The sequence below is a fragment of the Nerophis lumbriciformis genome, linkage group LG28 (assembly GCF_033978685.3).
Source record: "Nerophis lumbriciformis linkage group LG28, RoL_Nlum_v2.1, whole genome shotgun sequence".
Lineage (NCBI taxonomy): Eukaryota > Metazoa > Chordata > Actinopteri > Syngnathiformes > Syngnathidae > Nerophis > Nerophis lumbriciformis.
The window spans coordinates 3,449,894-3,474,518 of record NC_084575.2 but is presented as its reverse complement, the minus strand read 5'-3'; the positions used below and the strand labels follow the sequence as shown (position 1 = coordinate 3,474,518).

At 38.7% G+C, this 24,625-nt stretch overlaps 4 protein-coding genes across 5 annotated transcripts in view; 2 read left to right on the top strand and 2 right to left on the bottom strand.

Moving 5' to 3' along the window:
• The window catches only part of LOC133570727 (uncharacterized), a 108,436-nt gene extending 90,565 nt beyond the window's left edge, over positions 1 to 17,871 (bottom strand). Inside the window, exon 1 of the mRNA XM_061923419.2 lies at positions 17,419 to 17,871. Within this exon, the coding sequence (XP_061779403.2) occupies positions 17,419 to 17,542 (124 nt within the window). The 5' untranslated portion in view covers positions 17,543 to 17,871. The remainder of the gene's footprint in view (positions 1 to 17,418) is intronic.
• LOC133570591 (uncharacterized) overlaps positions 1 to 24,625 on the bottom strand; it is a 463,307-nt gene that overhangs the window by 79,908 nt on the left and 358,774 nt on the right. The window lies entirely within an intron of this gene.
• The window catches only part of LOC140680121 (uncharacterized), a 1,112,395-nt gene that overhangs the window by 976,435 nt on the left and 111,335 nt on the right, over positions 1 to 24,625 (top strand). The gene's annotated exons all lie outside the window — the stretch shown is intronic.
• Positions 1 to 24,625, top strand: part of LOC133570551 (uncharacterized) — a 270,169-nt gene that overhangs the window by 180,915 nt on the left and 64,629 nt on the right. The gene's annotated exons all lie outside the window — the stretch shown is intronic.

Here is a 24,625-nt window from a genome sequence, read left to right as displayed (position 1 = left end):
CGCTTAAGCCGCTGAAATCCGAGTCTGAATCCGAGCTAATGTCGCTATAGCTTGCTGTTCTGTCCGCCATGTTTGTTTGTGTTGGCATCACTATGTGACGTCACAGGAAAATGGACGGGTGTATATAACGATGATTAAAATCAGGCACTTTGAAGCTTTTTTTAGGGATATTGCGTGATGGGTAGAATTTTGAAAAAAACTTCAAAAAATAAAATAAGCCACTGGGAACTGATTTTTAATGGTTTTAACCATTCTGAAATTGTGATAATGTTCCCCTTTAAGTGTTTTTAAATCCCTGCAGCTTCCATGACTGTTACACACTTGTGTTTACTGGCCTGATACTTAAACCTGAGCATCTTATCATACACAGTGCAACTAAACGGTTTCTCTCCAGTGTGTGTTCTCATGTGTGTGGTCATGATTTGCTTTCTGGAGAAATTCTTCTTACAAACATAGCAAGTAAAAGGTTTCTCACCTATGTGTGTTCTCATGTGTAATAATAGTTCCTTTTTAGTGTAGAATCTTTTAGCACAAGCTGAGTGTCAGGTTCAAACACTGATGACATATATTCATCAGACAAGAAGCAAGGAATCATGCAGAGACAGAGTTCAATTCAGCTCATGAGGAGAACACATGGAGCTGCACACTTAGTCACAGTCTCGCCCTACGCTCTAAGGTTCAGCTCCCGCGTCCCTCTATTTATTCAAGAGTTCCACAGTCAACATCACTGAGGCCGCCTCTAAAAGGAGTGGTCACATATATTATGCAAAGCAGGTCCAGGACGCACAATACGTGACAGAATGTGGTGGGGGCCTTGTGATTTCGCCTTGTCTCCGCTTCGTCTGCGTGTTGTCATCTTATCTTCATTGAGGTCCTTAAAGTCTCTGCTTCATCTGCGTGTTGTCGTCTTATCTTCGTTGAGGTCCTTGAAGTCCTTGGCTGTTAGCGGGCTAAAACAAAGATAACATCTGCGGCTGAGGCCACCCCTCAGACAAGAAGTTTTTGTCCTTGCACGAATACAAAAGTCTAACTTAAGCACAATAACTAATAACTAAAGCAACAGACTTTAAGGATACTGAAGTTAGTGTGCTACTATATACATAATTATTCTAACACTGAGCAAGGAAAAGGTTTCTCTCCAGTGTGTGTTCTCATGTGTGTGGTCATGTGTTGCTTTCTAGAGAAAATCTTCTTACAAACAGAGCAAGTAAAAGGTTTCTCACCTGTGTGTGTTCTCATGTGTAATATCATGTCATTCTTTATGTTGAATCTTTTAGCACAAGCTGAGCAAGCAAAAGGTTTCTCTCCAGTGTGTGTTCTCATGTGTATGGTCATTTGTTCCTTTCTGGAGAAACTCTTCTTACAAACAGAGCAAGTAAAAGGTTTATCTCCAGTGTGTGTTCTCATGTGTGTGGTCAAGTGTGGCTTTGTGGAGAAACTCTTCTTACAAACAGAGCAAGTAAAAGGTTTCTCTCCAGTATGTGTTCTCATGTGTGTGGTCATGCTTTGCTTAGTGGAGAAACTTTTCTTACAAACAGAGCAAGTAAAAGGTTTCTCTCCAGTGTGTGTTCTCATGTGTGTGGTCATGTTACGCTTTATGGAGAAACTCGTCTTACAAACAGAGCAAGAAAAAGCTTTCTCTCCAGTGTGTGTTCTCATGTGTGTGGTCATGCTTTGCTTAGTGGAGAAACTTTTCTTACAAACAGAGCAAGTAAAAGGTTTCTCTCCAGTATGTGTTCTCATGTGTCTTGTAAAATTACTCTTCTGTCTAAATGATTTCCCACATTCAGAGCAGAAGTGTTTGTTGTTAGTGTGATGTCTCGTATCACCTTTAGAGTCATTTTTACTCTCCAAAGGTTTTTGGATGTGGTCACTGTGATCAGAAGAGTGTGACATCATGTGGTCCATGTCTGACAGTGGAGCAAAGATGCTGTCTGGTTCTGACTTGAAATCTTCACAATGCTCTCCATCAGCTTCTGTGATGTGTTGACTTACAAGCTCCGCCCCTCTGTTCTCCTCACTTTGACTGTGATGAAGCTGTAAGGACTGAGCTTCATCTTCATCATGAAGCTGCTCCTCTTTAATGTGGGAGGGGGCCTGTAGCTCCTTCTGTCCCACACTGGTGTGCCACTCCTCTTCATGACTCCCCGCTGACACCCGCTGGACGTCTGCAGAACAAATGAGGTGTTACTGTATTGAAGTTTGCAGTATTCAAACTATTGACATGTGAGCTAGGCCAAATAGACAGTGATGGGCAAGCTACCTGGACAATGTAGTAAGCTAAGGTACAAGTTACTCTCAATTAAATGGAGCTAAGCTATCCTCAGAGAATTGGAGCACGCTACACTACAAGCTACACTGCAAAAGTAGCTTGTCACATCAAAGCTACATTTAACAGCATATATATATATATATATATATATATATATATATATATATATATATATATATATATATATATATATATATATATATATATTTTTTTTTATATATATATATATATATATATATATATATATATATATATATATATATATATATATATATATATATATATATATATAGGGCAGCACGGTGGAAGAGGGGTTAGTGCGTCTGCCTCACAATACGAAGGTGCTGAGTAGTCTAGGGTTCAATCCCAGGCTCGGGATCTTTCTGTGTGGAGTTTGCATGTTCTCCCCGTGACTGCGTGGGTTCCCTCCGGGTACTCCGGCTTCCTCCCACCTCCAAAGACATGCACCTGGGGATAGGTTGATTGGCAACACTAAATTGGCCCTAGTGTGTGAATGTGAGTGTGAATGTTGTCTGTCTATCTGTGTTGGCCCTGCGATGAGGTGGCGACTTGTCCAGGGTGTACCCCGCCTTCCGCCCGATTGTAGCTGAGATAGGCTCCAGCGACCCCGCAACCCCGAAGGGAATAAGCGGTAGAAAATGGATGGATGGATGGATATATATATATATATTTTATATATATATTTTATATATATGTATTGGCCCACATGTATAATATCAATGTTTATGTTGTCCATGGAAAGAAGTTAGTAAGAAGCAAAAGAAAAACAACCAACCATGGATGACAAAAGGACTGAAAAATGCTTGTCACAAAAAAAAGACATTATATGGAATATTAATAACACAGACATCTATAGAGGCAGAAAATAAGTATAAGAAATATAAAAACAAGCTAATTGGTATACTAGGAACATGTAAGAAGGAATACTACAGACAATTATTAAAGAAGAACAGAAACAACATGAGAGCAACATGGGGCATCCTAAATAGCATCATTAAAAATGCTGCTAAGAAAGATTACCCCCAGTACTTTCTACATGGAAATACAAAAAATGACAATATGAACCAAATAGTTGAACGTTTTAATGATTCAAAATGTCTAGGTATAATAATTGATGATAAATTGAACTGGAAATCTCATGTAAAAAATATACAACATAAAGTAGCAAGAAACACGTCAATAATGAATACAGCAAAACATGTTCTAGACCAAAAATGACTTCATATTCTCTACTGCTCACTAGTGTTACATATCTGACTTATTGGACGGCGTGGCACAGTGGAAGAGTGGCCGTGCGCAACCCAAGGGTCCCTGGTTCAATCCCCACCTAGTACCAACCTCGTCATGTCCGTTGTGTCCTGAGCAAGACACTTCACCCTTGCTCCTGATGGGTGCTGGCTAGCGCCTTGCATGGCAGCTCCCTCCATCAGTGTGTGAATGTGTGTGTGAATGGGTAAATGTGGAAGTAGTGTCAAAGCGCTTTGAGTACCTTGAAGGTAGAAAAGCGCTATACAAGTACAACCCATTTATTTATTTATTGTGAAGAAATATGGGAAATAACTACAAAAGTACACTTCATTCATTAACTGTGTTACAAAAAAGATCAGTTATAATAATACATCATGTTGGATATAGACAACATACAAACACTTTATTTATTGAATCACAAATACTGAAATTCCACCACATAGTGAATTAGCAAACAGCTAAAATGATACACAAAGCAAACTATAACCTGCTAGCCAAGAATGTACAACAATTCTCAAAAAAAGAGGAGAAATATAATCTTAGAGAAAAATGTAATTAAAAACATTTGTATGCACGTACAACACTTAAGACCTTCAGTATATCAGTATGTGGAATTAAATGATGGAATGGATGAAGCAAAGCAATCAAACAATGTACTAATATGATCCACTTCAAGAAACTCTTCACACTTAAAGTGTTTACAAAGTACAAAGAAGAAGATAAACATTCTCAAATTATTTCATCCATCATTCATTTTCTACATCATCTTACTCATCTCACCATATGAAATATAACTTACTTCACTCATTATTATTTATTTATTTTTATTGTGATTACTTATGGAGTATATTGTGAATACATTGAGAACAGGAAGTGAACTAAAATTTAGACACTGTTATGTAAAAGAAAGGGGTAGGATTAAATAAGCTCTGCTTCTTCCTACTCCTTTTCCAACATGTTGAAAAGACAAACTGGAAATTGTGATGTATCATGTTGTATACATGCATGTGTGATGTATCATGTTGTATGCATGCATGTGTGATGTATCATGTTGTATACATGCATGTATGATGTATCATGTTGTATGCATGAATGTGATGCATCATGTCTTATGCATGCATGTGTGATGTATCATGTTGTATGTATGCATGTGTGATGTATCATGTTGTATGCATGCATGTGTGATGTATCATGTTGTATGTATGCATGTGTGATGTATCATGTTGTATGCATGCATGTGTGATGTATCATGTTGTATTCATGCATGTGTGATGTGTCATGTTGTATGCATGCATGTGTGATGTATCATGTTGTAAGCATGCATGTGTGATGTATCATGTTGTATGCATGCATGTGTGATGCATCATGTTGTATGCATGCATGTGTGATGTATCATGTTGTATGCATACATGTGTGATGTATCATGTTGTATGCATGCATGTGTGATGCATCATGTTGTATGCATGCATGTGTGATGTATCATGTTGTATGCATGCATGTGTGATGTATCATGCTGTATGCATGAATGTGTGATGCATCATGTTGTATGCATGAATGTGATGCATCGTGTCTTATGCATGCATGTGTGATGTATCATGTTGTATGTATGCATGTGTGATGTATCATGTTGTATGCATGCATGTGTGATGTATCATGTTGTATACATGCATGTGTGATGTATCATGTTGTATACATGCATGTGTGATGTATCATGTTGTATACATGCATGTGTGATGTATCATGTTGTATGCATGCATGTGTGATGTATCATGTTGTATGCATGAATGTGATGCATCATGTCTTATACATGCATGTGTGATGTATCATGTTGTATGCATGCATGTGTGATGTATCATGTTGTATGCATGAATGTGATGCATCATGTCTTATGCATGCATGTGTGATGTATCATGTTGTATGTATGCATGTGTGATGTATCATGTTGTATGCATGCATGTGTGATGTATCATGTTGTATGTATGCATGTGTGATGTATCATGTTGTATGCATGCATGTGTGATGTATCATGTTGTATTCATGCATGTGTGATGTATCATGTTGTATGCATGCATGTGTGATGTATCATGTTGTATGCATGCATGTGTGATGTATCATGTTGTATGCATGCATGTGTGATGCATCATGTTGTATGCATGCATGTGTGATGTATCATGTTGTATGCATACATGTGTGATGTATCATGTTGTATGCATGCATGTGTGATGCATCATGTTGTATGCATGCATGTGTGATGTATCATGTTGTATGCATGCATGTGTGATGTATCATGTTGTATGCATGAATGTGTGATGCATCATGTTGTATGCATAAATGTGATGCATCATGTCTTATGCATGCATGTGTGATGTATCATGTTGTATGTATGCATGTGTGATGTATCATGTTGTATGCATGCATGTGTGATGCATCATGTTGTATGCATGCATGTGTGATGTATCATTTTGTATGCATGCATGTTTGATGTATCATGTTGTATGCATGCATGTGTGATGCATCATGTTGTATGCATGCATGTGTGATGTATCATGTTGTATGCATACATGTGTGATGTATCATGTTGTATGCATGCATGTGTGATGTATCATGTTGTATGCATGCATGTGTGATGCATCATGTTGTATGCATGAATGTGTGATGCATCATGTTGTATGCATGAATGTGATGCATCATGTTGTATGCATGCATGTGTGATGTATCATGTTGTATGTATGCATGTGTGATGTATCATGTTGTATGCATGCATGTGTGATGTATCATGTTGTATGCATGCATGTGTGATGTATCATGTTGTATGCATGCATGTGTGATGTATCATGTTGTATGCATGCATGTGTGATGCATCATGTTGTATGCATGAATGTGTGATGCATCATGTTGTATGCATGAATGTGATGCATCATGTCTTATGCATGCATGTGTGATGTATCATGTTGTATGTATGCATGTGTGATGTATCATGTTGTATGCATGCATGTGTGATGTATCATGTTGTATACATGCATGTATGATGTATCATGTTGTATACATGCATGTGTGATGTATCATGTTGTATACATGCATGTGTGATGTATCATGTTGTATGCATGCATGTGTGATGTATCATGTTGTATGCATGAATGTGATGCATCATGTCTTCTGCATGCATGTGTGATGTATCATGTTGTATGCATGCATGTGTGATGTATCATGTTGTATGCATGAATGTGATGCATCATGTCTTATGCATGCATGTGTGATGTATCATGTTGTATGTATGCATGTGTGATGTATCATGTTGTATGCATGCATGTGTGATGTATCATGTTGTATGTATGCATGTGTGATGTATCATGTTGTATGCATGCATGTGTGATGTATCATGTTGTATTCATGCATGTGTGATGTATCATGTTGTATGCATGCATGTGTGATGTATCATTTTGTATGCATGCATGTTTGATGTATCATGTTGTATGCATGCATGTGTGATGCATCATGTTGTATGCATGCATGTGTGATGTATCATGTTGTATGCATACATGTGTGATGTATCATGTTGTATGCATGCATGTGTGATGTATCATGTTGTATGCATGCATGTGTGATGCATCATGTTGTATGCATGAATGTGTGATGCATCATGTTGTATGCATGAATGTGATGCATCATGTTGTATGCATGCATGTGTGATGCATCATGTTGTATGCATGCATGTGTGATGTATCATGTTGTATGTATGCATGTGTGATGTATCATGTTGTATGCATGCATGTGTGATGTATCATGTTGTATGCATGCATGTGTGATGTATCATGTTGTATGCATGCATGTGTGATGTATCATGTTGTATGTATGCATGTGTGATATATCATGTTGTATGCATGCATGTGTGATGTATCATGTTGTATGCATGCATGTGTGATGTATCATGTTGTATGCATGAATGTGTGATGCATCATGTTGTATGCATGAATGTGATGCATCATGTCTTATGCATGCATGTGTGATGTATCATGTTAGATGTATGCTTGTGTGATGTATCATGTTGTATGCATGCATGTGTGATGTATCATGTTGTATGTATGCATGTGTGATGCATCATGTTGAATGCATGCATGTGTGATGTATCATGTTGTATGCATGCATGTGTGATGCATCATGTTGTATGCATGAATGTGTGATGCATCATGTTGTATGCCCAATTCCCAAGACAAACAGCAGGAGGTCCATCGTCTGGCGGTGGTTTGGCTTCAAGCGGGTAGATGGTGAACAAGTATGCGGCAAAAGCGTTGCTACAAAAAGTAGCAGCACTGCTAATGTAGCATCATTTGAAATGTCACCCGCTAGAGAATGAAGAGTGCTTGAAACTCTGCATGTCAACATCTCTGTTCAGTGCCACACGCACAAAATGCCCAAGCAACCATTTCCACATCAACACCGTATGAAACAAATAGTCAACAACAGAAGGAGATAACGTCCGCAGGAACCTACCACATAGTGAAGGACATACACTATTTGATTTCCTATTATGCAGCTCATTTTTATTTGACACATATTAAAATATCTTGTGTGACATCATGCACAAAAGTGCACTTTATTTGTTTTTAACTACTGTAGTGGCGTTCGGTACAAAAAGTGCACTTTAATTTAGTGTTGTTTTGATATGTCATCTTAGTGACATCATGCACAAAACTGCACTAATAGCTTGTTTTAAAATGTCTCTGACAATCTTGCATTTTCTGTTTTGAAATGACATGAATGTTTGTGCCACTGCTTAATAACTGTTTAATAAATACACTTTTGCTAAATTGACTTAGTTGTGATTTCCCTCTCTGCATGAAAGTTTAAAAGTAGCATATATTAATGCAGTATGAAGAAGAATGTTTTAATGTAGACACATAGAATCACCATACTGCTGTCATTATATGCATCAAGTGTTCATTCAAGGCTAAGGCAAAATATCCACATATATATGGTGTATCGTGACATGGCCTAAACATATCCACATATTAATAAAAGGCCATATCGCCCAGCCCTAGTTAGAATGTGATTATTTTTTTTTTTATATATCCAACCTCATGTCTTTTATAATGATTGTGAACGATAGAAACAGTTCCCCCCAAAAAGTGCAGTTCCCCTCTAAATTCCAATGATTAGATTTAAGACTTGAAGTGTATGAGCATGAAGTGATGAAGCCTACTTGGATGAGTCTTCTAAGACAAAGTGAACAGTCCAGTTGTGATGGATTGAATGCCCTGAGAATAAAATGATATGTGCTTACTTGGACTGTGATGAAGCTGTGAGGACTCAGGTGCTTTGTCTTCATGCTCTTCAGTCTTCACAGAGACAACAGTCAGTGGAAACTTGCTGACATCATCCTCCTCCTGCCCTACAACATACTCTCCCTCCTCTTCCTCTTTCATGTGGGTGGGCTGTGGATCATCCTCTTCCTCTTTCATGTGGGGGGGCTGCTGGATGTCTGTTGGGTAAATAAGTCAATAAGATAAATGATAAGCGATAAAGAGAGAATATAAATAGTTTTGGACTGACACTGTTAACACAATGAGATTATTTGTGTTTTTTTGTGTGTTGTGTTAAAAGTGTGTAGCAAAACAACCAATAAAAACACAGGAAATACCACCTTTTGTCCTAAAATGAATTCAAAAGTGGTACAGTGAGTACAAAAACAGACTTGAAAATTTGATGGGGGTCAATTTGAAAATGTTTATAAGTACGAGGCAGCATTGATTGAGGCATTCTTAACTTCACTGATGTAAAGTCTGTAAATATTGAGATTGTCATTACCATAACTTCATTATCATAGAAATAAAAAAAATCTAATTCCAAAATCACTTAAAAAAACATTCATGGATGTTTTTTTTATCATGCAGAATACTTTTGGGTAGTCATTTTGTTGGCTGGGTCAAAAGGAACTTTGAACAAAAACATGTTTTACTATGTGCTGTTTCATGGAGTATTTCCATTAACAATTCCTCTTTAGGAATTGGAGACCATCTACAACACACGGAAGGAAAGTCAGTCACCTTCATGTTCTTTTAATAATTCAAGTGTTGACTACTTTGGTTGTTGAAAATAAATGTTTACTTTCACTTATTGTTGCATGTAAGTCAGAATCAGGAAGTGTAATTATAACTTTGATTAGATTTGATTACAGTGAAAAATGTATTTAGTGAGTTTGTGACTTTTGTGTAAACATGTTGATACAGGTCTACATCTTCTTGGGGACTGGAACACAGATATGTCCTGAAAGGATGCACCCATTTTTAAAACCTTCACTAAGCTGTGCCACCAACATTGTCTCACTTAGCGCATTAAGCAAACTACCAGGGTGAGTGAGTCCTTTTAAACCTTCATAGACCTCGTTGTTACTTCTGACCAGTCTAAGATCACCACAAGTGGAACTACTGTATGCGGCTTAAGTGATCATTCCATCATTTTCTGTACCCATAAAAAACATAGAACTGAGTCTGAGGAGTTCCGGTGACGTCATCAAGTTGAATGGCAGCTTAGAGTAACATCTCCCTCGTGAGAAAAGTTATTTTGTCCCGTTAGACCGTAAAATGCCAAATTTTTAGATAATCTCTGAATAAACAAAAGGGCAAGAATGGGGAAAACCAGAGGAAATCGAGGAAATATTGTTGCAGAGCCTGTAAATGAGGAAAGCTCTGTGTCCGCAAACAGCTCACCTGTAAAGCTACAAGATGGCGGTGCTAACGCTAACCCTCGCTCAAAGAAGGCGGACGCCGAAGGTTTAGTCCAAGTTCTGGAGGAGATTCGGGACTTCCGAAAAGACATAAAAGAACAGCTGAACGATATTAAATCCGAGCTCACCAACATTAAACAACAAACAACAGACACAGAGGAGCGAATTGAGAAGGTGGAGGGCCGGATTCAAAACGTGGAGTATGTGTTGAACAACATGATAAAAGTCATTCATCAGCAAGAAAACAAACGACTCGACTATGAAGGGAGATCCTGACGCAAGAACTTGAGGATAAACAATGTTCCCGAAGGAGCCGAGGGACCGTCCATGCCAGAGTTTGTGGAAAAACTGCTGCGGGACATGTTGGAGATCCCCGCAACTACGCGACTCGACATCGAAAGGGCACACCGCGCGCTGGCGCCAAGACCCGCCGGAGACAGAGAATACAAGCTGCGGTCAATAATAGTCACATTCCTCCGCTACAGGATGAAAGAAGAGGTCATGCGCAAAGCCTGGGGAAAGAAGAAGATTTTTCCGAATAGGACACTAATATATTTTGACCAGGATTACCTCCCAGCAGTCCTGCAAAAGAGGAAAGAATATGCTGAAGCGAAGCGAGTGTTAAAGCAAAGAAATATCCGCTTCCAGACTCCGTACCCGGCCAAACTACGAGTGTTCCAGGAGGACGGCACGCAGCTGTACCGGACAGCAAAGGAGGCAACAAAAGACATGAAGGACAGAGGACTGCCAGTCAGCGTGACTACGCCGAGGGAGAGCCCGCTGGATCACCTGTCCCGCTCCGCCTGGGAGACCATGGGAGGAAGGAGCCGGGAGGGGACAGGTGAGGAGCCAGAGAAAAGCATCAAGGAGAGACTGCAAGCCTTCAGAAGATAATCATCGCCTTCTCCGGGGGACCTGTTAATTTTGACTGACTTCTTAAAGTGTTGGTAAGATGAACAGAACCAAAACAGGTGACTTTAAATTCACTCCAAGACATTTGCGTTTATATAATAACCCCAGCTAGATGAGAATATATACAAATGAGGGATGTATCTATGTAATGAACAGAGATTTTTGTTCTCTTTCTACCAAGTGCCATGATGGGGGCCCTCAGCCCATAGTTGGGAGAGGATTTCCCCCACAGCTAGACGTTTTATCTAGCCTAACTCAGGGTCATCTATTAGAGACCCCTGCCTTGGAACCACACTTTTCTTTTTTAATTTTCTTTAGTTATTTTGCTTTGTTTTATTTATGTTATTTCAGTTGTTTTTGTAATGGGAGTAGACTTGCTAGGTTTTATTTTGAATATTTTATTGGTACACTTACAAGTAAATACATATGGCTAGTGACAAAGTAAAATGTGTATGGTTTAATGTTAATGGGCTATTGAACCCAATAAAATGCAATAAAATATTATCGAAGGTGAGGACAGAACAAGCCCACATAGTATATTTACAGGAGACCCATTTGACTGACAAGGAGCATGTAAAACTAAAGAGAATGGGCTTCACTCATTTGTTTTGTTCGTCATATAAATTAGGACATAGGAGAGGAGTTAAAATTCTCATCTCAAAAAAGCTACATTTTGAAAAAGTACTGGAATTTGGTGATAAGGAGGGTAGATTTATTTTAGTAAAGGGAAAGATAAATGGGAACCCAATCACCTCCTTGGTGAGTGATATTAATTTCTTCCAAAAAATCACCAATATTATGGTAACAGAAACCAAAGGTCTTTTGATTTGTGGTGGGGATTTAAATATATATTTACAGCCAAAATTGGACTCATCTAGTATAAAAATACATAACGTGAAACCCCTTTATAAGAAAATAAACACACTTTTTGAGGAAGTAGGCTTAATTGACATATGGCGAGACTTTTTCCCAGAAAGAAGGGATTATACTTATTTCTCTGCTCCGCACTGTCTTCATACAAGAATAGATTATTTCTAACATTTGGAAAGGATAAAGATAAAATATGTACCTGCGAAATTGGGACGATAGATCTAAGTGACCATGCACCTATATACCTATCTATTGACTTTAATCTGAGGGCAAAAAATAATACATAGAAACTAAACTCAAGTCTGCTGAATGACCTATCCTTTAAGACACAAATTAAATCTGAAATTAGTCTCTTCTTGGAGTTCAATGACACAGGAGAGGTTTCACCTCCCATATTATGGGACACTCTGAAGGCTGTTTTAAGAGGGAAAATTATAGCAATATCTTCATTTAAGAAAAAAAATGAGAATACAAAATCAAATGACTTAAAAAAATACAACTAAAAGAATTAGAAAGAAAACACAAACTAGATTTGGCACAGGATACATTAAGGGAAATAAGAAATACTAGGAATGAAATGAACAGTTTGGCCACACAAGAAATTAAAAAAAATCTAATGTTTTTGCAACAGAGACACTATGAAAGTGGCTCTAAGTCTATGAAAATACTGGCCTGGAAACTAAAAAAAAGATAGCGGAAAACACCATTCATAAAATGAGGGATCCAAGAACAAAAAAGATAAAAACTAAATCAAATGAAATTCAGTAAGCCTTCGAACATTTTTATAAAACTTTATACTCTGAGGTCTCCAGTAGGAGGATAACCCAAATTGACAGCTTCCTGAACTCTCTGGATTTACCTATTTTAGATGAAAAACAAAACCAAACAATATCTGCAGATATAACTGAACATGAATTAAAAGTTGCAATTAGTAGGCTTAAATTAAGTAAATCGCCAGGATCAGTCGGTTACACAGCTGAGTGGTATAAGGAATTTAAAAAATAATTAATACCTGTTTTACTCCCCACACTGAATTGGGTCTTAAAAAAGGCACAAACGCCACTTAGTTGGAGGGAGGCAATTATCTCAGCTATACCAAAAGAAGGCAAGGATATAATTGAATGTGCATCTTACAGGCTAATATCGGTTCTCAATGTAGATTATAAACTATGTACTTCCATTATGGGCAAACGATTAGAAGATTTCTCACCTATATTGATACATAAACCAAACAGGTTTTATACATCAACGACAAACACAAGACAATATAAGAAAGACACTACATATTATGGATCATATACAAAGAAAAAACATACAAGCAATTGTTATAAGTGTGGATGCTGAAAAGGCCTTTGATTCGGTCAATTGGAATTTTCTTTACAGAGTTTTATATACCGTATTTTCCGCACTATAAGGCGCACCTAAAAACCACAAATTTTCTCAAAAGCTGACAGTGCGCCTTATAACCCGGTGCGCTTTATATATGGATAAATATTAAGATTCATTTTCATAAAGTTTCGGTCTCGCAATTTCGGTAAACAGCCGCCATCTTTTTTCCCGGTAGAACAGGAAGCGCTTCTTCTTCTACGCAAGCAACCGCCAAGGTAAGCACCCGCCCCCATAGAACAGGAAGCGCTTCTTCTTCTACTGTAAGCAACCACCCGCCCGCGTAGAAGAAGAAAAAGCGCGCGGATATTACCGTTTCATTTCCTTTGTGTGTTTACATCTGTAAAGACCACAAAATGGCTCCTACTAAGCGACAGGTATCCGGTTCATGAAAAGACGCAATCTCTCCATCCGCACACGGATTACTATTTCACAGCAACTGATATTCCTGTGAACCGCACTGTGGATACAACGGGAGCACGTACGGTGAATATTCGCACCACAGGGAATGAGAAGTCATCCTTCACTGTGGTTCTAGCTTGCCATGCTAATGGCCAGAAACTTCCACCCATGGTGATATTCAAAAGGAAGACCTTGCCAAAAGAGACCTTTCCAGCCGGCGTCATCATAAAAGCTAACTCGAAGGGATGGATGAAGAAAAGATGAGCGAGTGGTTAAGGTAAGTTTAAGTTTACGCGAAGAGGCCGGGTGGCTTTTTTCACGCAGCTCTGTCCATGTTGATATACGATTCCATGCACGCCCACATCACGCTGGTTTTAATATATTATTAAAGTTTGACTGACCTATCTGACTGTTTTTTTGACATTCCTTTAGCGCAGTTAGATGCGGCTTACAACACGGGGCGGCTTATAGGTGGACAAAGTTTTGAAATATGCCGTTCATTGAAGGCGCGGCTTATAACCCAGGGCGCCTTATGGTGCGGAAAATACGGTAAATTCGGTTTTCAGGATACAATCATTAAAACTATACAGGCACTATATAACAATCCTACTGCTACGATTAAAGTCAATGGATACTTATCAAACAGTTTTACCCTAGTAAGGGGCTCTAGACAGGGATGTGCATGGTCACCATTACTCCTTGCATTATATCTAGAGCCATTAGCTCAGTCTATTAGACACAATGAAGATATTAAGGGAATCATGATTAAAGGAAGAGAGTATAAATTGGCCTGCTATGCGGATGACATTTTGGTTTACCTCGGACACCCAACATACTCGCTCCCTAAATTAATGCAATCATTTAAACTGTATGGTCAACTATCAGGATATAAAATCAATATAGGTAAAACCCAGCTACTCTCATATAATTATAACCCACCAGGGGGAATCAGAAGTAGTTACCCTCTGATATGGCAAACAGAGTCTTTTAAATACCTGGGCATTAATTTGCCAAAAGATCTAACAAAATTATCAGAATACAATTATCTACCCATATATAAAAAAATAAAAGATGACATAGCAAGATAGAACTTAATTCCTTTTTTAGCCTTAGTTCTAGAATTGATTCCATTAAAATGAATGTACTGCCAAGACTGCTGTACCTATTTCAAACCCTGCCAATAGAGATTAATTAAAACCAAGTCAATGAATGGGACAAAAGGCTATCAAGGTATATATGGCAAAGTAAAAGGCCAAGAGTTTGTCTCAAAACTTTACAATTGGTCAAACAAAAGGGAGGATGGGGTTTACCTTGCCTCCGATATTACTATTTTGCAGCCCAGATGAGAGCAGTGATATGCTGGTGCAACCCGTCATACATTGCTCAATGGAAAATTATTGAAGAAGAAATGCCCTCCATCCCCATACAAGCAATTCTGGCAGATAGCAATTTACAAACCCACATAAATAACATTGATAACCCATGGGTGAAATGGAGCCTTAAAGTGTGGAAAATGATCATAAAGGAATACAAACTCAAGAGTGATATTGCAGTTCTTAAATGGTGTGCCTATGATACAGAGTTTACACCTAATAAATTAGACTCAAGATTTAAGGACTGGATATCTAAGGGTATAACAGCTTTATGTAGTGTAATGAAAGATAAAAAATGCTTAGTTTTGAAACTATTAAAAGGACATATATATAAGAAAACCAAGACTTCTTTCGATATTTGCAGTTGCGGCTTTTTGTTAATATGAAGGTGAAAAGTGTCACAAAGACGAGTATATGTTTGATTGAACTGTTTACAAAAGCCTACAATTCAGAAATTATTGATAGAAGTGTTTCATGCTTGTATAAGGGTCTGTTGAATATGAAATCATATTCAACTTCATATATTAAAACAAAATGGGAGAAGGAAGGAGGGATAACTAAATCTGAGGAAGAATGGACAAAAAAATGGAAATATCAATGGACTTGTACCAGCTCACCAAGTGGAGGGAGTTTGGCTGGAAAACTTTGATCAGATTTTTTATTACACCTTTTCAGGAGTGTCACTATGATAACAACTCCCCTGCCTGCTGGAGAAATTGTGGGAATTCAAATGCAAATCACTACCATGTTTTGTGGGACTGCTCCACCATAAAGGACTATTGGAAAGAGATACACCAAGCTCTACAGGATATTTTCAAACGTGAAATACCCCTCCAAAGTAAAACTTTGTTTTTTGGACATGTACCTCAGGACTGGCTGAAGAAAGATAAACATTTAATGAATATCCTACTGGTGGCTTGTAAAAAGACCATTACTAGGAAATGGATATCCCAGGAGAGCCCAACTTTGAAGCAATGGATGGAAACAACAATGGACATATATAAAATGGAGAAGATAACTGCCTTTATTAATTATGAATTGGAGAAATTTACTTTATACTGGGAAAACTGTGTCAACTGTGTCACGCCCCATAAACCTGATTTTAATTTTTCGAATTAGTGATTGTACTGCAAAAAAAAAGAATAAAAGGGATTACTCCCTTTATGTGTATATGTATGTATATATGTATATATATATATATATTTATATATATGCATCTGTTTATATTTTATTTTATATCTGATTATTATTATTATTAATGTATTATTAATGTATTATTATTATTATTTGTTCTTTGTTTACTTAATCGATGTATTTGTAGATATTACTTTGTTTTTTTTGTTCTTTCTTTCTTTTTTTGGGGTGGGGGTGGTATGGGTGGGATACAAACAAAAATATTTTGAAATTTAGGGCAGACAATAGATATATGATTTATGTGAATATGATGTAAACTGTGGTACGCAGGCATCACCTAGTGGTACGCCAATTATTATTTCATTATTTAAATACAGTGTTTTATTTTTCTACATTCAAACACAGTGTTACTGTTCAAACTGAGTGTAATGTTAGAGTAACTAAAAATATTAAATATACTTGTTACATAACGTGTCTTCCTTCTTTTTAATGAATAATTAAGGCCTACTATGCTACTGTATTTTAATGCTGTTCATGATGGTGGTACTTGGAGATCCAAGTATTTTCTGAGGTGGTACTTGGTAAAAAAAAGTTTGACAACTACTGACGTAGTGACATTGTAAACTACAATGGCAGACACCATTTTGTTATACCCAATACATCGCGCTTCCAACGAGATCCCGTTTTTTCCCCCGAGTTAGAAAGTTCCAAAACTGTTCACGTTATACCATCTCATCTCATTGTGGATCATGTGAATGTTTGAAGTGGAACTAAATGTGATCTCTGAAAGGGGTACACATTATTTCCAAAGCAGGGCCCCCATCCACATATACAATACTAGTACATATCTGATGAAAAACACCATTATTTTTGTTATTTTAATTATAAGTGTGCCAAATCACCTATATTTGAACATTATCTAATGGAAATGACTGCTGTCTGATAATCACATTAATAACACAATAACAATCATGTGTCTGACTACACCTATTAATCACAATTAATCTAACACGTCATGTTCATGTTAATAATGAAATATAAAGTTAGTAACATGTGGGAGTAAGAAGTAAACAAACCTGTTCTGTGTAACACAACTTGAGGTTTCTTGAAAACAGCGTCCAGTAGTTGACGTAGTCTTTTGTTCTCTTCGTTTGTCCGAGAAAGTTCCTCTTTGTACTCTGCTATCGTTCTTTCACACATTTTCACACAATCACAACACTTTACACTCCACTTGATCTTAACTAAGCGATGTGTTGATCAAATCCGCGTCTCTTTGTTAGCAGCTAACAAGCTAAGCTAACTAGCACGCTAAGCTGACTAGCACGCTAAGCTAACTAACGCGCTAAAACAAGTAGCAAGCTAAGCTAACTAGCGCGCTAAAACAAGTAGCAAGCTAAGCGGGCCTAATAATGTCCAAAGTTGACTGAGACGAGTGGAGTTTATCCTGACACGGAGGATGAATAAAGTGTAGTTAGTAGCGAGGCTTAGAAGCGTGTGTGGAGTAAAGGAGGACTTTGCTGCAAAGCGCATATCCTCCACGCATGCGTCACTTAGGGGCGGGGCCAATGAGTCATAGTGATGGGCAAGTCATGAACGATTCGTAATAAATGTATGTTTTCATGGTGTCTCCACAAAAAAGCATGGCAACAAATGATCCATCCATTTATCTACCGCGTGTCCCTTTCAGGGTCGCGGGGGGTGCTGGAGCCTATCTCAGCTGCATTTGGGCGGAAGGCGGGGTACACCCTGGACAAGTCGCCACCTCATCGCAGGGCCAACACAGATAGACAGACAAGTATATAAACTGTATTTGACTTTAAATCAGATAAATATCATTCAACAACAATACAATTTGCAGACTATAATTACTGCTTTGCTGCTTTGCTGGTTTTACTGGTGTAAAATTCTGCATCCAAGAGATCACAACCATTGCAGCCATGCATCCAAAACACAACATCATCCTGCAGGGACATAAGGACAAGCAAAAGTAAAGTGTCTGTTGTTTTACAATGTAATAATCTATTTAATAAGAAATGTTCAGAGAATACCTTTTTTTTTTTTAGTATTTATTGGAGGCCTCAAAAGACAAAGACCGTCTGTTTACAGGAGAGTGTCACCTTTTATCTTAGCTCAGGAATGCATGGGGGAAGGGTTGGAGACAAGCGGGAAACTCTTAGTTAGGAAAAGTGTAGCTGCTGACAGAAGCACATTGTATATATGTTATATCATTTCATAGTTGGTTAGAGTAAATAAATACAATGTATAAATATAAGGTCATATTTAGAGCTGGTTACTTGTTTCTCTCGCAAGATCTGGAAAAGAGCTGGTTACTTGTTTCTCTCGCGAGATCTGACAAGGCTGCGCGCGAAGCAAACAGGGCGAGGATAAAGCAAGATGGCGTCTGACGGTGAAGACGTTATTGTAGTCGTCACAGTTCAGTGTTCTTAATCTGTGCGTCCATGTACACATATATGTCCTTTATTACACTCTATTAAATAGAGTCATAATAACTGTTTGTATATTAGTCTGAGCGCACTTCTCCAGCTAGCTTAGCTTGCTAGTTAGCTTAGCTTGTTAGCTGCTAACAAAGAGAGATGAAAACACATCGCTAAGCAGAGATCAAGTGTGAGTGTAAAGTGTTGTGATTGTGTGAAAATGTGCGAAAGAACCATAGCAGAGTACGAGGAGGAACTTTGTCCAACAAAAGAGGAGAAGGAGCGACAACATGAAAAACATCAAGTTGTGTTACACACAACAGGTTTGTTTACTTCTTACTCTCACATCTTTACTAACTTTATATTTATTATTAACACTTTTCTTCAATAGATTGTCTATAGGAAGATGAATTGTCATGTGAGGATGTTCAGACACACAATATTTATGAGAGGTTGATGTTCCTCTCAGTTTGTAACAAAGTGTATCAACATGTTTACACAAAACTCACACAGTCACCGGGGGAATATTCCAGAGAGCAGGTTAAGTGCAAACTCCTGAGTATATAAATAAGAAAGGTAAGACAAAGTCAGAGTCAGTTACCATGGTAACTGACGCTGTAAACCTAGCCTGCTAGCTGGCAGGTTTGACAAGTTATTTATGTGTGTAAAAGCTATACTGACCTGTTATTTCCTTCATATTGGTGCAGCCATTAACCTACTACAACACCTGCTACATTAACCTACTACAGGGGTCGGCAACCTTTACCACTCAAAGAGCCATTTTGACCCGTTTCACAAATTAAAGAAAACAATGGGAGCCACAAAACTCTTTTGAAGTTTAAAATGAAATAACACTGCATACAAAGTTTTTTTTTGCTTTGTGCTATGTATAAACCAGGGGTCTCAGACACGCGGTCTGCACCTTCATATGAAAATGTAATGTTAGTGCGGCCCGCGAGTTTTATATGGACGGCGCTTGACAGCGTCATACTTGCCAACCCTCCCGATTTTTCCCGGGAGACTCCCGAAATTCATGGCTACTATTCTCTCCAACGTCCGCTGATTTTCACCCAAGCAACAATAATAAGGGCGTGCCGTGATGGCACTGCCTTTAGCGCCCTCTACAACCTGTACATGCAGCGTGCCAGCCCAGTTACATGTTGTATGCGGCTTCTGCATTCACACATGAGTGACTGCAATGCATACTTGGTCAACAGCCATACAGGTCACACTGAGGGTGGCCGTATAAACAACTTTAACACTGTTACAAATATGCGCCACACTGTGAACCCACACCAAACAAGAATGACAAACACATTTCGGGAGAACATCCGCATTGTAACACAACATAAACACAACAGAACAAATACCCAGAATCCCATGCAGCCCTAACTCTAATTTGTTCTGTTGTGTTTATGTTGTGTTACAGTGCGGATGTTCTCCCGAAATGTGTTTGTCATTCTTGTTTGGTGTGGGTTCACAGTGTGGCGCATATTAGTAACAGTGTTAAAGTTGTTTTATACGGCCACCCTCAGTGTGACCTGTATGGCTGTTGACAAAGTATGCCTTGCAGTCGCTTACGTGTGTAAGCAGAGGCCGCATACAACATGTGACTGGGCCGGCACGCAGATAGTTTGGTGAAAAAGCGGACGCCACGACAGGTTGTAGAGGACGCTAAAGGCAGTGCCATCACGGCACGCCCTCAATGTTGTTGTCCGGGTGAAAATCGGGGAATGTTTGCTCCGGGAGAGGCACTGAAATCCGGAAGTCTCCCGGAAAAATTGGGAGGGTCAGCAAGTATGCAGCTGAGCCGAATCAGAGTGATCAAAGAGCCGCATGCGGCTTTGGAGCCGCGGGTTGCCGACCCCTGACCTACTACAACACCTACTACATCGACCGACTCGATGTAGTGTGCATGCTGACTACTAGGTTGTGAGTTCAAACCCCAACTGAGTCATACCAAAGACTATAAAAATGGGACCCATTACCTCCCTGCTTGGCACTCAGCATCAAAGGTTGGAAGTGGGAGTTAAATCACCATAAAAGTTATTGCACCGCTGCTGCTCACTGCTCCCCTCACCTCCCAGGGGGTGATCAAGGGTGATGGGTCAAATGCAGAGAACAATCTGGCCACACCTAGTGTGTGTGTGACAATCATTGGTACTTTGACTTTTTAATGTGGCAGTGATTGTGGAAAAAACAAAGCCTGATCTAAAGATGACATCTTGATCTCATACCATCTCAAACCAATTGGCCTTTTATTATTAAGTGAAATGTCTTAAAGTCGCTTAAATGTGTCTTTAAAGGGGAACATTATCACCAGACCTATGTAAGCGTCAATATATACCTTGATGTTGCAGAAAAAAGACCATATATTTTTTTAACCGATTTCCGAACTCTAAATGGCTGAATTTTGGCGAATTAAACGCCTTTCTGTTATTCGCTCTCGAAGCGATGACGTCACAGCGTGACGTCACATCGGGAAGCAATCCGCCATTTTCTCAAACACATTACAAACACCGAGTCAAATCAGCTCTGTTATTTTCCGTTTTTTCGACTGTTTTCCGTACCTTGGAGACATCATGCCTCGTCGGTGTGTTGTCGGAGGGTGTAACAACACGAACAGGGACGGATTCAAGTTGCACCAGTGGCCCAAAGATGCCAAAGTGGCAAGAAATTGGACGTTTGTTCCGCACACTTTACCGACGAAAGCTATGCTACGACAGAGATGGCAAGAATGTGTGGATATCCTGCGACACTCAAAACAGATGCATTTCCAACGATAAAGTCAAAGAAATCTGCCGCCAGACCCCCAGGAAAAGAGAGCGGATGAGGGTATGTCTACAGAATATATTAATTGATGAAAACTGGGCTGTCTGCACTCTCAAAGTGCATGTTGTTGCCAAATGTATTTCATATGCTGTAAACCTAGTTCATAGTTGTTAGTTTCCTTTAATGCCAAACAAACACATACCAATCGTTGGTTAGAAGGCGATCGCCGAATTCGTCCTCGCTTTCTCCCGTGTCGCTGGCTGTCGTGTCGTTTTCGTCGGTTTCGCTTGCATACGGTTCCAAACGATATGGCTCAATAGCTTCAGTTTATTCTTCAATTTCATTTTCGCTACCTGCCTCCACACTACAACCATCCGTTTCAATACATGCGTAATCTGTTGAATCGCTTAAACCGCTGAAATCCGAGTCTGAATCAGAGCTAATGTCGCTATAGCTTGCTGTTCTATCCGCCATGTTTGTTTGTATTGGCATCACTATGTGACGTCACAGGAAAATGGACGGGTGTATATAACGATGGTTAAAATCAGGCACTTTGAAGCTTTTTTTAGGGATATTGCGTGATGGGTAACATTTTGAAAAAAACTTCGAAAAATAAAATAAGCCACTGGGAACTGATTTTTAATGGTTTTAACCCTTCTGAAATTGTGACAATGTTCCTTTTTAACCAAGCAACACTATGGTTTATCCAGATTAATCGAAAACATTTCCAGTAGAACACTTGATTAATAACATTTTCAATAGCCACAGCCCTATATTTCATGTACGATTTAATATTTAGCATGTAGGAGTTAAAATGTGTTTTGTTTGTGTCCTGCAGACATCCATCAGCTGATTGGACACCAAGAAGAATGTCTCCCTCATCTGCAGGGGGACCGTTTCACTTCAGAGGATCTACAGCCCTCACATTTTAAAGTTGACAAGGAGGATCCACAGCCCCCTTATTTTAAAGAGGAAGTGGAGGGAGAGTGTCCTGTAGGGCAGGAGGAGGATGATGTCAGCAAGTTTCCACTGACTGTTGTCTCTGTGAAGACTGAAGAGCATGAAGACAATGCACCTGAGTCCTCACAGCTTCATCACAGTCCAAGTAAGCACAACATCCACATATCATCTAATACAATGTTTGTGACACATGTTCATCCGGGGGCCACATTTATGACTAAAGATGGAGATATACTTGCTTTTTAACACCACCATTTAAAAATGAATGCTCATCAATCATCAACAGTGTAATTGCTGGGGTGTAACCATGTGACCTAGAGGCCGTCCTCCTTACCTCACGTGGTCAAATGAAGGCAAACATTCAATATGGCTACTGTTTATTTACCTTTAGCAGCACATATGTCAGCATATTTCAAAGGTTTAGTGGTGAAGATTAGGGATGTATACCAAGTACCATTTTTTTTTAGTACTGGTTCCTAATTATGTCGTCCATCAGGACCGTGATGAATCTGGACTAACGACACAACTATTTGTATTTTTAATTCCAGCTGACTGACGTAACTATGACACGTTGTCACATTGAGTTCAGCTGCTGCTGCTACACATTAAAATCAGCTTTGAATAATGACAAATAAGGAAGCAACAACATGCAAAAGATTGATGTGTGTGTTATTGACAAGAAGATGACATAACTGCATTTCACCTTGCACTGCACACATAGTTGACTTCTTTAAGACTTCAAATAAACAGCTGTTTTTGTTTGTTTGTTTGTTTTGTTTCTTTATTTAACCAGGTAAAATCCCATTGAAATCAAATATTTATTTTCCAAGGGAGACCTGGCCAAGAGGGCAGCAGCAAGGTTACATTAAAACAGTAAACAACACATAAAACATCATATGTACAACATTAAAACTTGCTGACATAACACATGTGCATACAGACAAGGTAGACTGCAATCCTTTCACAGAAGCTTTAAACTCCTTCAATGTAACGAGGGTTTGAAGTTGAATATTGGATTGTAGGTTATTCCAAGCCTTCACTGCTGAAAACCTAAATGCTTTCTTGCCCAGTTCAGTTCTTACTTTGGGGACAACAAATTGCAGAACATTCATTGAAAAAAGATTGTGACTTCCTTGTTTCTTTGTTAAAAGACAAGACAGATAAGATGGGGTGATACCCAGAATGGTTTTGTAGATGAACACATACCAATGATTGAGGCGTCAAGCACATAAAAACGTCCAGTTAATTATTGAGTATAGCACACAATGGTGAGTAAGTTAACCATTGAGTATAACACACAATGGTGAGTAAGTTAACCATTGAGTATAACACACAATGGTGAGTAAGTTGGTGATGAATCTCAGTGCTCTGTGGTACACACTATCCAGCTTGTGGAGACAACCAGCAGTAGCATTCATGTACAACACATCTCCATAGTCAATAACAGGTAAAAAGGTTGTTTCCACCAATTTCTGTTTCACAGGAAAAGAAAAGCAATACTTGTTTCTATAATAAAATCCCAGTAAAAGTTTCAGGTTTTTTTTACAACATACTGAATGTGCTCCTCAAAACTCAAGTGGTCATCAATTAAAAATCCTAACTATTTAAAAGCAGATACTAACAAAATTTGTTGCCCATTTCTTGTTCAAATGTTCTCACACAGTGCTGATCTTACAATTTTTGATGTGGTAAAGAACATACACTTTGTTTTCTCTGCATTTAAAAGCAGTTGAAGATAGCAAAGTTGTTCTTGTACTCTGTCAAATGCATGTTGTAGATTTTTAAAGGCCTCAGCAGGAGTGGGTGCTGTGCAGTATATGACAGTATCATCAGCATAGGAATGGAAAGTTGAGTTCGGAATATTCTGTCCAAGATTATTAATTATTAATTAATAATGGGCCCAACACAGAACCTTGAGGGACACCCTTTTTCGCTTGCAGTACGTCCGAGAAGGAACCTTCTATCTGAACAGCCTGAGTTCTGCTTGTGAGGTCATTTGCAAACCATCCAACTGCTTGCTGAGAAAAACCAATAGCTGCAAGACGTTTGATTAAAATGACATGATCAACAGTATCAAATGCCTTTGAAAAGTCAATAAAGAGGGACAGACAGCACT